We start from the raw sequence: 13,363 nt of genomic DNA on the forward strand, positions 1-13,363 counted from the left end.
TCGAACATATATATATATATATATATATTTACTCTAATACTACTCTCTTTTGCAATATTATAGAATATAATATATAATATAAGATTATAATATATATAATAATACTACTTGCAATATTATATAATATAATATATAAAATTATGTAATAATGTTAAATTAATATTAAATACGACACATAACTAAAAATTTGTTTACTTTTTATAATATAAATCAAAATAATTATTTGTATCGTAAGTATCTACGTTGTAATCAAATGAAAAAAAATTTTCTACACGAGACCTGATAAATCTCCTAGTTTGTATTCTTTCATATATATATATATATATATATATATATATATATATGTGTGTGTGTGTGTTAGAAATCTATGCATATATTCTTATCAGACAACCCCCCAGGTCTGAAGAAGAATCTTGACAGTTATTTTACGGACCAACAGATTTGTCCCGACGACGAGTCTTTTAAAACCTATAGAATATTTTCACGCGTATAGAAACAGAGCCTAGGTTCTTCTCCTTCTCGAATGTCGTTCGTCATTGTCTACGTTTATGCACAAAACGGAATAGGAATGACTCTACACATATACATACGCACATATAAGTCCAGAAGAAAATAGAGATGTACGAATAAGCGAACAAGATGAAGGTGGCAACAGAAAAAGAAAAAAAAAAAGCTAAAAATAGAAGGAAGAAGAGGTAGAAAACAGTAAAGTCACGGTGAAAGGAAGAGAGGTCCAAGGGGGAAGGGGAAATCAAGTGAACGAGAAAGGGAGAAAGAAAAATAGGAAAGTGAAGGGATGGAAGGGGTAGGTACTTCTTGTATGCGCAGTCCTTCCGTACAAGAGTGGAGTTTTACGCATGTTTAATCTAGAAATGGATCGTCCGAGCATGTAGGGGTTCTATGATGCGAGCTGAAGAGAGCAAAAGAGGTAAATAAAAAGGGAGATACGAAGAAAGGGATGATGCTAGGGCTAATATGCAACGTATATAGGAATTTCTCTCTTTCTGTTTTTTTTTCTTTTTTTTCTTTTTTTTCTTTTTTTTTTCTTTTTTGTTATCCTAGGAAAACTGGACACAACGCTGCGAACCTTCTCGCCTTTTCTAGCATCAACATGTGTGTGTGTGTGTGTGTGTGTGTGTGTGTGTGTGTGTATGTATGTGTATGTGCGTTTGCTCGATCGATTTTTTTTTAATTGTTCGTTTTTTTTTTAATATTTCAGCAAAATATTAGATGGAAACATGAACAGTGTGTACTGTACATTACTGCATACATATATAAATATAGGAATGTACGCATACGTGTAATTTTTTTTATTTCTTTTTTTTAAGATTTCACGCGAGTTCGGTTTTCATATTATATCTCTTCTCTCTCTTTTCTATTTTTTTTTCGCTGTTTCTTGTTTATTACGTCTTGTACTACGTTCCTCTCGTACTCATGGCTTTTAAAAACAATAGCTTGAGAAACAATCCTCGTGCAAGCTCCTTAATTTTACCCTTCAGCCCGGAAATTTTAGCGATCTTTGTTTTTATTCACCTGATGACACCGTTTTTTTATTTCTTGTACTTTGACTAACGGAATGGAATTTTATATAAAAAAAGGACAAGTAGTTGGTTTTTTTATAACTAGAAAAATATATGAGAACCATTAGCGTTTTTGTAATGATCCTTCATGACGAGCAAAAAATAAAATAAAAATATCGGACTTTATCAAATCCTATCAAGTATTTTGATATGAGAATAACTTTTTGAATTTTTAATTTTTCTATGTCAGATGCATTTATTTATGGAAGTATGAGAAAGAGAGAGATAAAGAGCATGAACAGAAGTTTATCGTGAGTTGACCAATTTAAGAATAAAAAAAATCTAATGTGAGGATAAAGAGTAATGTGAAGTAGAGAATAAAATGTAGAAAGAGTTTTCAGAATGTTCAGATTATTCAAAGTATCTAAAGATAAGAGTCCAAGAGTTAAATTTCTGTATATTTTACCTTATTTTACTTGTAACATAAAATATCATAAAAAGTAGGAATGAAGATACTACCATTATTCATAAATTTTAATGGACATCATTAAAATAAATAAAAATTAATTGTTATATTGATTGCTCGTGTTTTCTAGAATAAGAAAACTAAAGAAAAGTAACACTCTCGATTATTTTTCTCTTAAAAAAAAAAACTCGTATCGAAAGATGGAAGAAAGAAAATAAAAAAGTTTCGTACCTTTCAATATTAATTTTTTATAAATTGAAGGATACAAATTGGCTATTCGGGTAGGTTAATTCAGCTTGTACAATCTGTGGGCTTTACCAAAAATAAAAGGGCACAAGCCTAGGATAGATATATGGGTTTTGAAACAACTGGCCGCAGCCCGCTTATACATCATACTAATTATTTATATTTTACAAACCGCTACAGATGGTACCTGCTGCACGTAACTTGTTCGCGGTATTTCACACTCTCAATGAAGAGTGGCAGTGCAATGTGCGTACTCTCTGTACATACACACACACACACACACACACACATACATTGTTTCCTAACGGTTGGTAGAATATTCTCAAAGATATCTTCTTAAATTTAACGTAGAGACACAATGAACGATAGGGGGGAAACAATAAAACAAAAATCTATGAAATGTTAACGTGAAATATAATAACTCATCTGTGGTGAATTTATGACGTTGAAGGAATAAATAATTATCTATCCACATTTTACCTTTCTCCTCTATGTTCACATGTTCACGCAGGACCAGAGAGAGAGAGAGAGAGAGAGAGAGAGACAGAGAGACAGAGACAGAACAAGAGTAGAAATTTCTACGTCGTGTTACCAGCAGCGATTGAAATATCTACCGCAGGCCGCTTTAAAATTTAATTCACACTGCATAAATCAGCTGATTCGCGTGTTAGGATTTCCCGACGCTTCATTTTCATGTCACTTTATACGTTGGAAACGACTGATTTATATGGACAAACTTACTGGCAATACGTGCACCACGTTGCCGAGAGTGAACGTTATTTGCAGAATTGCGTAAACGCAAATGTAAATCGTTTATTTTTCAACCGTTACCAACAATCGTCATATTACAAATAATATATATATATATATATATATATATATATATATATATATATATATATATATATATACCTATACATTGGCAAAGTTATATCACACCGATTCTAAAATCCACTATTGGAATATCTATCTTTCTCGTGGCTACGAATCCGGGATTTTCAATTTTGATCTAGAGATATTGTCTGTCTCGTCGTATTTCTCACTCTGTCCAGTGCTATATATTTTTTATCCACTCCATCGAAGAGCTACAGATAGAACGAGAGAGAGAGAGAGAGAGAGAGAAAATTCATATTTGCCTCTCTATTTAAAACGCACATTTGCAATAAAACTAGCGTTAAATATAATTCTTTTGAAATGCATTTCGTTGCAATGATACACCCAAGAAGTAAACTTAACAAATGACAAACTCATAAAACGCGTAATTTCTTTTAATAAAACACGAATAAAAATTCATATAAATAAAATAAAAAAATATTTACACAATCTACATATAAATTATTTATTATTACTATTATTAATTGGCATTAAAAACTGGAAAGTTCATTGCAAGTACAATCTACATATATATATTTGCATTACCCTCACCCTTACTTTTACTTTTACTAGTACTATTACACTTACCCCTTATTTTTGTGTGTGTTTATTTTCTACCACTATTATTTTCTTTGGTGTTTTTTTCTCATTCTGTTCACATGGATAGCTAAATAAACAACAGGGACGGTTTATTCCTTGACAGGAAAAAGAGGTTACGCGTAAAAGTTGGCGTTGATGTTACGAGCCATTAACGGTATCGTGTTTCCTCGAAGCCGGAAATCAAAGGGCGAGGCGGCATTAAGGGCAACGAGGAAGGTAGGGTTCGAGTTCTTACTATCTAGTACGTGTGAGTGACGAGAAAACCTTCGAAAAATCATTCTTAAGTTTATTGAACGACGACGTGTGCTGCCTTTTACGTATGACTAATGTTTGATCGAAACTATGTTTCCTGATAAAAGATCACACCCCCTTTTTATCATAGAATGTATATACAATGCAATTCGTATATTGTGTATTTACAGTGATTCAATTGTTTATGATTATATCTTGCTATTTTAATAAGAAAAATAAATATGTGCAACAGCATTATTGACTTGTGGTAATAATTGAATGGAATTTAAATCAAAGTACAAAAAAAATTAAATTTATTGTATAATAATATTCATACTATCAAAATAGATGATAGATAGTTTTTGCAACAATATTTTGTTTTTATTTATTTAAATATAAAAATTAATTTATATTTTTGGATATATTAAATCCCTTCTTCCCCCAAAACAAATTGTATTTCATATCAAGGAACCATTAAAGATCTTAATTTTGCTTTTTTCTAAATAAAGAATTTCTTTTTTAATATTGTTCAACTTACAATTAGCACGAGATGCATGCATGGCAAGAGAACTGAAATTGCGAGGTAATTGAAAAATCCCAGTTATAATTCGGTAAGAGGACTGTGAGAAAATCGCGCGTGTCAGTGTAGAAAAGACGGAGGGGTTGATGATATAGAGAAAGGAAAATGCGAATGAAAAATCTTCTTTTCTAGAGGAACGGAGGGGGGAGAATGAGGATGGAAAGAAGAGTGGTGGTGAGGGGAGTTGGACTATGCGTATGCCGTTATGATGTTGCTACTTCTACTGTTGCTGTTGGTAGGATGAGAGGAAGGTAAAAGAGGAAGTGGAGAAACGACGGATAAGGCAGACGGTTTGTATTTCAAATTTAAAAGCATTCGACAATGGACGCTTCTCGTATTGTTGATTCACTCGACGAAGGAAAAAAAGAGAGAGAGAGTTAAAGAGACGAAAGAAGAAAGAAATGCAGGGAGTTCGGAGGATCTGGTATGCGGGTTCACCAACTAAGAGGAAAAGGAGGGTTGAGGAAAAGGGAAAAGAGTAGTAGTGACGAGAAGTAAGGGAAAAAGGAAAACCAAGGGTAACCGGAGTTTTATAAGGGAGTGCAGAGACAATTTCCACGGGACTTAGTGGCTTCGGACTCTCCAAATAAATTATTCCACGGATGAGAGATGTTACTTATTTTTCATCAACGTTTTTTAACGTTACTTGAAACACAGTTGTCGTCCTAGTTGAAAATAGATACACAAAGTGTAATTATTAATGAAAATTGAAACAAAAATGATTAACCCATTTCGGTTTTTTTCAGAATAAATTAAAACACTCTGTGAGATTATTTGAAATCACATTGACTGGATCTTCAAGGAATTAAAAGTTTATTTATTATTATATAAGAAACAACTCATTTTATTAACAAGTAGCAGCATAATAGTAAGCTGGGGTTGTTTCGAATTTAGAGAGATGCAATTTGTTTCCGCGAAAGCATCGATTTCGTTGCTCATAAATCGAAAATGTTAATGAGGCTCAGATGCTTCCATTATCGTGCGCGTAAAATCCCACAGGGCGTTAGATCCATTCTGCGATCAGATAACACACCATCGTTTCGTTCACCGTTTCTAACCATCGATGATATCATAATTTTAAAAAATAAAAAAAAAGGTAAAGCAAAAATATGCTTTAAATTCGACCATCGAAAGCTCTACTAAAAGGCTCGTATAAATTTCAAAAAGCTTTAATCGCATTTTCGTTTAATTAATAAATAACAACAATTATCTACGATATAATAAAGAAATTGAATATTACGAAAAAATAATCTAAACTTTAATTGTAAATTTAAAGATAAAATAGAGAAACATTTTTGCTAGTATACAATATAATTTATACAGTAAAATATTAATTTAAAAAGATATATTTACAACATAAATAGTAAACATAATCTTGTAACTAGGTAAAAGAAAGACACACAAGTTTCGTATCGAAAAACGATTCTTTTCGGAAGAGAATATGTTCAGAGTTTCGGGCGATTTAACCACTTCCAGTACCATCACCATCACCACCACCACCACCAACCAGCACAGCACCGAGATTAAACGGAACGTAAATGAGGATGCGCGGGATACGAGCCGTGCGATTCGTGCATTTTTTAATCAGGACTCAGCCCGATTAAGCGCAATCTGACGGCCATTCTGATCGCCCATCAGCATTGTTCCACCCGTAGGCGCTTACGCAGCACGTTGCGAAATCATTGTCCCAACCAAATAGAGAGAAGCGCTACCACCGCTGTATCGATTCGCAAAATCGCTCTTCTGTGAACTAAACGTTGATCTTTTTTTTTTATTTTACAAATATACTATTAGCTTTTCAGGGTTGCTTAGATTAAAATATTATATATACATGTATATATGATTATCATTAACTCTTAGAATTTCAGGTGTTACCAATTTATTTCTATTTTATTTTGTATTTTAAAAGAGATGAACCCATTACGATCAAAATTTAGGAAATTTTTGTTAGGTAAAATAGAAAAAGAAATAAAGATATTTATAGAAAATTTAGATAATAATTTGAACTTTGAGAAGAAGAAATAAATTGATTAATTACATGGTTCACAGGTGATTATATTATAAATTAAACAACATCATCAACTTCTCTCTTTTTATTTTTATTTAATTTAAATTATATTTTTTTCACGATAACATTACGATCCTCGAATTTTAATTTACTTTCGTTAATTTTCAACTTTACAAGTAGAAGTACGTAACCTCGATATATATATTCATTTCCCTTCTTGTTCAACTCATTTTTTAACTCACTCTCTCTCTCTCGGTGCTTTATAAAACATGAGATTACTTCACAGCTCTATTCGAGAAGGTGGTGTAGATGAGCAGGGCACAGGTAGGTAGGTAGGTAGCTTCTTTCGATCCTTTGTTATACTTTTCTTTCGCACGCGCAACACGAGACGAGAGAGAAGAGGTCTTTCGAGAATCGCATAAGAGTGTTCATTATCGCGAACAAGAATAGCGATTCGCTAATTAATATGACGAAACTCAACCAATGGACAAGAGACAACGATAACAACGTAAAACCACTTCTCATACCGTCTTTCTTTTATCAACACGATGTCTCCATTCTACTCTTATTCATCCTTCACCTTTCCTTTCTTCTTGGCCCTTACTATTTCAAACGAGAAGAGAGAGAAAGAGAAAGAGAGAGAGAGAATAAATAATAGAAATTTATTTTGATATACAATGTATTTCAATTATTTTCTTATAAAGTACTGTGTAATATATTTTCTCTCATTCTATCGAAAAAGGTTTAATATTTCCATCCTGTGTCTGTTTCTCTATTTCTGTTTTCCTTTCTCTCTTTCTGTTTCTCTTCTATTCTAGCAATTTGTATTAGCCGAGGAAATTACACAAAATTTATGTTGAATAGAGAATGAAACCCCATTGAATACCAGTTAATATTATACGTATTCATGGCGTACTTTCGTAGATGTGCTTATATGCAATCCCGTACAGCTAATATTTGTTATTATTTCTCCCTATGTTCTGTCAGTTCAGATTATGACTTACGATATTATCTCCATGGAATTGTATCTCCGGTTTTTTCTCTAAATGGTTTGGAAAGAAAACCATCCCGTATTTGCCAGAAATAACAATTCATTTTTGTGAGATCGTTATTTTCGACGCTTAATATTCGCTCGAATTTTTACAAAATATCCATGAATATTATTTTGCTATTTATTTGTTTCTATAAAAAAGAAATTTCTTTATATATATTATATTTTTTTTACAATATAATTATATAATTATATCATTATATTTATTATATTTATTATATTTATTATAATTATTATATTATTATATTTATTTTATATAATAAATATATAATATTATAGGGAAATCAATCGTTTTGTATCCGACTAAGGATATCTAATCTCCCCGTGTTGCCGGTACCATTTAAGATATAGAAAATATTCTTTATTTCGACAAGTATAATCAGTATACAATTGCAATTCACAATCTCCCACACTCACTCTGACTTCGCAAAACGCACGAAACCCGCGAATATTCGCAATCTTACCGCAACTTGCTACTCATTCGCTATTCACTCGCTAATCATTCTCTAATCACTCATATCGTATCGCTTTTGTCACTCGCTCTCGCCGCTCGGTTCTCTCCACGCTCCTCCACGCTCGCACACGCGTGAATGTCCTCTCCTTATGGGTATCTTCTCCCACCTTGCATCCCTGAGGGATAAACCATCTTCCGAACCGTTCTCGAATTTTCCCAACGTCCAGCTCGGTCTAATAAACAAATCACCGATATCGCTCGAGAATCTTCTAGACTCACACACAGACTTACACACACAACTTAATCAACTTACAAAGAACGGACCACGTATCGTCTTTCTTTATTTCGACCATCGGGTCCTTTTCCCTTTAGCCTTTCGTCGCCTACCTACTTATCTATGTTTATTCTTCGGTACATAAAACTTCCCTAAAATATATATAATTTATTTTATAATATATAATATAATATAATATAAAATATTATAATATATTTATATAATATAATAATTATTAATATATATATAATAAATATAACAAATTTATATATATTTCTATATATAGATATATATGAAAAATCGGTATTGCATTTGGTATATATAGTGTTTTTATAAAACTAAAAATTATCGAAATTTTAAATATAATAATAATAATAATCGAATAGTTAAGTATGCTATTAAAATATTTTTTACAAAAAAAAGCTAGCAAACTTTTTTGTTCTCCTTCGTTTTCAATTCTTCCTTTCTGGTAAAAATTTTGCGTAAAAAAAAAAAAAAGAAAAAAAAAAAAATAACTACGGACCACACCATACACCTCTATACGTACGTAGTAGGCGCAAGCAGCAATATTTATCTATCAGTTTGATTAATTAGCTCGCAGCGTGTTCTTTCAATTATAACGAAACGAGAGAGAAAGAGAGAGGAGAGTCGCGGTTCGAACGTGGAAAATTAATTGCTCTCGCGACACACAGTTAACACTAGCGTGTTTTCTGCAAAAGACGAAGCGTGTAACAACAGCACAAACGAGAAAGTTAACGACAAATAGGAATGAGTTCGATGATATTCAACAATTTATACAAATTTAAAAATTTTTTTTTCTTTCTTTTTGTTTATAACGGTCATGTTTCAAATGAACGATTTACAAGTCTCTCCCTGGTATACATCATAGTTCGTCTTTCACCATGCAAAACTCGTGCATATTTACAAACGCATTAGAACGCGTACATGGTCTTTTTTATTTTTTTAATTTCATTCCGTTCCCGTTATTTTTCCTGCCCCCTCTACCCTCTCTCTTCCATCTTTATTCCTAACGCGTTAATTCGAGTGATCATTAGTCGTGGCAAGTTAATGATTCCCCACTAATTAGCGCGTAATAGGATACGAGAAACACAAACGTTGCAATTCGCATCAACGTCCTACTCTCTCTACTTCTCTAACCATCTCATTCATCCATCGTGTTCTTAAAATCGTTTATTACCTTTCTATTTCCGTTCTATTAAGTTGATATGCATAAGTACTTTAACAGAGTATTACGTTAAAAGAGGTAATTCAACTTTTTCAACGCGTTTCACGTGTCGTAGAAAATCGTTCGTAATTGCAGATAAATTCTAGAAACTGAACATTGAAAATTGCGATTTTTCTCTCTTTGAATATTTTTTATTTTTTTTTTTTTGAGATAAAAAATATTTTATACACGTATTAAATGTAATCGAATTTCTAAAATAAAATCTCAACGATAATCGATTTATACGCGAAAAATAATATTTTCGTTTTCTATTTTTTCTATTTTTTTCTTTTTGTTACTGGAATATAGATTTCGTTTAATTCTATTGTAAACAAAAATCGTTGACATACTTGGATTAAATTGATTAAAATAAAGTAACTAACCTTTTTTCCATCTAGTTCGTGAGTACCCTGCGCCAGCACTTTATCTACACTCGCGGGATCTGCAAACGTGATGAATCCAAAGCCCCTGTAACAAAAACAAATGAAAATTGTTATTACAAAGATTAAATGAATGCAAGTTTAAGTGATAACTAAATTGTCGATATTGCAAAAAAAAATTCTGTCGATGAACGATTAGACAATAATTAATAGAAATATAACAGTTGTAGAATATTAGAAAAATTAAATAAATTACACGTACGTACATTTTTCATACAAAGAAAAGAGAAGAGGAAATAACAACCTCGCGCTTCGATGTTTACGAACGTACTGACTCGCGTGAACAGAAGTTTCAGGTAAATAAAAACCAAATTGTCGAGAATACAATACGTAAACAATGACTCTATCAATGCGAACAATACGAAGTAAACAATAGAGTTACCTTCGATGAATTCGTCGATACTTATAGTTAGACAAAAATTTGATTTTTTTCACAGTTGAACGCAACACATCAATTAGCGCGTAACGATGATGTTTTAAGAAGGAACAACCACCACCTTGCAATAAGTATACTTACACACACATATATATATATAAATATATAATATGTGGGGTTCAGACAGAGAGAAATAACTGATGATGACGATATATGTCTGACAGTTTATTAAATTATAATGATGTTATAATGTATAATGATGTTGAGCGGTATTTACAAAAAGTTTACAGAAAGTGGAGTGGTTACAAAACTACAGAATACAAAAGAGTTATGAATATAAGACCAACTGACTGACTGATAAACTGATAAACTGACTGATAAAATACGCAGCCGAATTTAACAGACTGAAAGTTTAATTATTGAGCTGGGAACTAAGGACTAATACAAACGGATATACAGAAAAAACAGATATGCAGACTGATACAGATTAAGAACTGATAGACTAAGGAACTCACTTTCTTACTTTCTTTCACATATTTATATCATAAAAGAGTAACACACACCCCTTTGGAGAGGAAAGGAGATTATGAATATTATCGACCAATAGCATAAGGATCCTTCTCCCATAATCAACCGATGGGTACAGCTTTTGTTTTTGGTAAAGATCGTAGAGGAAATCATGCATAAGGGAACTTTGTGTTTTTTTTTTTTAAACAACGGAATATCGTTTCCTCCTAATCTGTGAGTGGAGTTTTCTTTCACTAAGATCGATACCGTATTCAAACAGGAAATAAAATAAAAAAATGAAGAACTAAATATTAATTTTATCGTCTATAAATATTAGTATATTTATATACACTGATACGAAATTTTTTTGAAAACGCGTATTCTTGTTCCTCTTACAACTCACGTGCATACATACATACACACACACACTAACAACCTGTAATACTAAACTACGAACCCTTAAAACAATGAACAACGACGACGAGTGATCACCATTCCCATTATTCTTAAACTATTAGTACTAAACATAATTCCCCCACCCTTCCGAACTCAGTTCCAAACTAAACTCTTGTAAATATTCGTGCAGTTTTCATTTGAAAATATACGAAAAAAAAAAAGAAATAAGATAATAAAATATAAGACACACACTCACGGTTATATAATATTTATTCTCGGTAACATAGTGGCCCTTTTTCATATCCGGTGCAGTAAAACTCGCGTGCATGCAGGAGTCGCGTTCGCACAAACGAAAGTCTCCCCACAGCGAGATAAGTCGAGCGAATCGAGTACGATGAAGGTAGTGGGGTTGGGGATGAGGATGGGGACAAGAGGGGGAAGGGGAGAAGAGGTTGAAGAGAGAGATGAAGGAAGAGGAAGAGGAAGAGGAAGAGGGCCGAAGTCGCGGCGCTTAAGTGAAACAAATATCGGCCGGCAAACGGGTCCATAAATTTAACGGGATGGGGGAACAGGGGTAGGAGGACAGGGGACACACACATACAACGTGTATACAAATATATTAAAAGACAGTTTGTAGAGGCAAGGAAGAGGGAAAAGTATATAAGTATATATATATACATTTGTGAACGTGTATATCATACTACTATATGAGTTTATGTGTGTGTGTGCATTCAGCGTTGCAACAGCAGCAGTAGCAGACCGAAAGAGTGGCAGAACAGCAAGGAACGGACGCAAAGCGGTTTGCATTTTTCATGCCAAAGCTGCTGAGGCAGTTATTGAAAATATTTACATGTTATTTATAGGGCACACATGCTTTAGGAAGCGAACATGCCAATCCCGCCCTTCGGACCTTCCTTTGCTATTGCTTTCTATATGCTATTTCTTTTCTTGTGTTTTTCTTTGTATTACTTCCTAAGTATCTTTCTAAGTTCTATTACTATTTTCTCTCATTACGACAAATTATCCCATTCGTTCGTACAGCAAACATAATCGTCTCGAGTATTCAAATAATTTATCTCTTAACCGAAATAATGTTCGAATTTTTGAATGTTCTTACGAAGAGAGATTAGAAGATAAAGAAGAAGAAGGAAAGATAATGGGAATAGAATTTGCAGTTAATTTATGAGTTGGTTTGTAACAGAGTAATCTAAAAAGAAATGGAATGGTGATGATAGTCATTCAAATATACGTTTAGTATTGTAATTACTTTTAAAGATGCATCGATTATAGTCGTTAAATTGATTGCTGTGTACTTAAAGCACCTGTTTCATTCTTAAGTATAATAGATGTATGATTATTATTAAAAATTGAGGTGTAATTTGAAGTTGATTAATTTCGATAACGAAAATTATAATAATAATAATAATTATTCTATATAAATATATTAATTATTTGATGAATAGCAGAAGGAAGAAGCAACTGAATAAAAATAAGAGCTTTGACGAAATTTGCCTGACGAAAGAAACGAGTTTATTAATTTGATCGATATCCTCTGGTAAGATTAATTAAAGCTTGCGGGCAATATCGAGAATTCGGAAGCCATTAGAGGAAGAAAAAGAGATAGAAATCGAGCAAGAAGCAAACGATTCGCCACTCTGCGAATGGCTACAACGTTTTACGAAAAGATAAGACTCGGAAGCGTTTTGAAATGAAGTTTGCTCGTTAAATACGAGTCGACTATAAGTTTTCTTACGTAACACGGTCGGCCCTTGCGCGGGTGCGCGACCGCGCGCAAGTGAGCTTTTCTTACATAACCCGATCGTCGCAAGCAAAAAAAAAAAAAAGAGGGAAAGGTTTTTAGGCGCGCGGGCTGGTTGCGATCTTCTCCACGAGATTTTTCCATTCGCTTTAATGGAAAAACTTGCAGGAAATCACGAGCACTCCTTCCTCTTCTTCACCTCTTCCTACTATTCCTTGAGCTTTACTAGCTATATGTGAAACATTTATAAAGAAGTTCTTCTGTTTGTAAAAAAATTATTCAAGAATTTTTTTATATCAAAATTTGAAGAGAACGTTTAAACGAAACGAAACATTTTAATAAGTGAAAAGTTACTAA

General features: G+C 32.7%; 1 protein-coding gene across 5 annotated transcripts in view; it reads right to left on the minus strand.

Annotated features, from left to right (window-relative positions):
- Nucleotides 1-13,363, minus strand: part of Rbp6 (RNA-binding protein 6) — a 583,327-nt gene that overhangs the window by 250,597 nt on the left and 319,367 nt on the right. For all 5 annotated transcript variants that reach the window (XM_015319952.2, XM_015319953.2, XM_015319955.2 and 2 more), the window contains one exon: nt 9,912-9,996. In XM_015319952.2, coding sequence (XP_015175438.2) covers nt 9,912-9,996 — 85 coding nt within the window. The remainder of the gene's footprint in view (nt 1-9,911; nt 9,997-13,363) is intronic.

The sequence above is a fragment of the Polistes dominula genome, unplaced genomic scaffold (assembly GCF_049000335.1).
Source record: "Polistes dominula isolate Pdom_NZ unplaced genomic scaffold, Pdom_raw_medaka contig_77, whole genome shotgun sequence".
Lineage (NCBI taxonomy): Eukaryota > Metazoa > Arthropoda > Insecta > Hymenoptera > Vespidae > Polistes > Polistes dominula.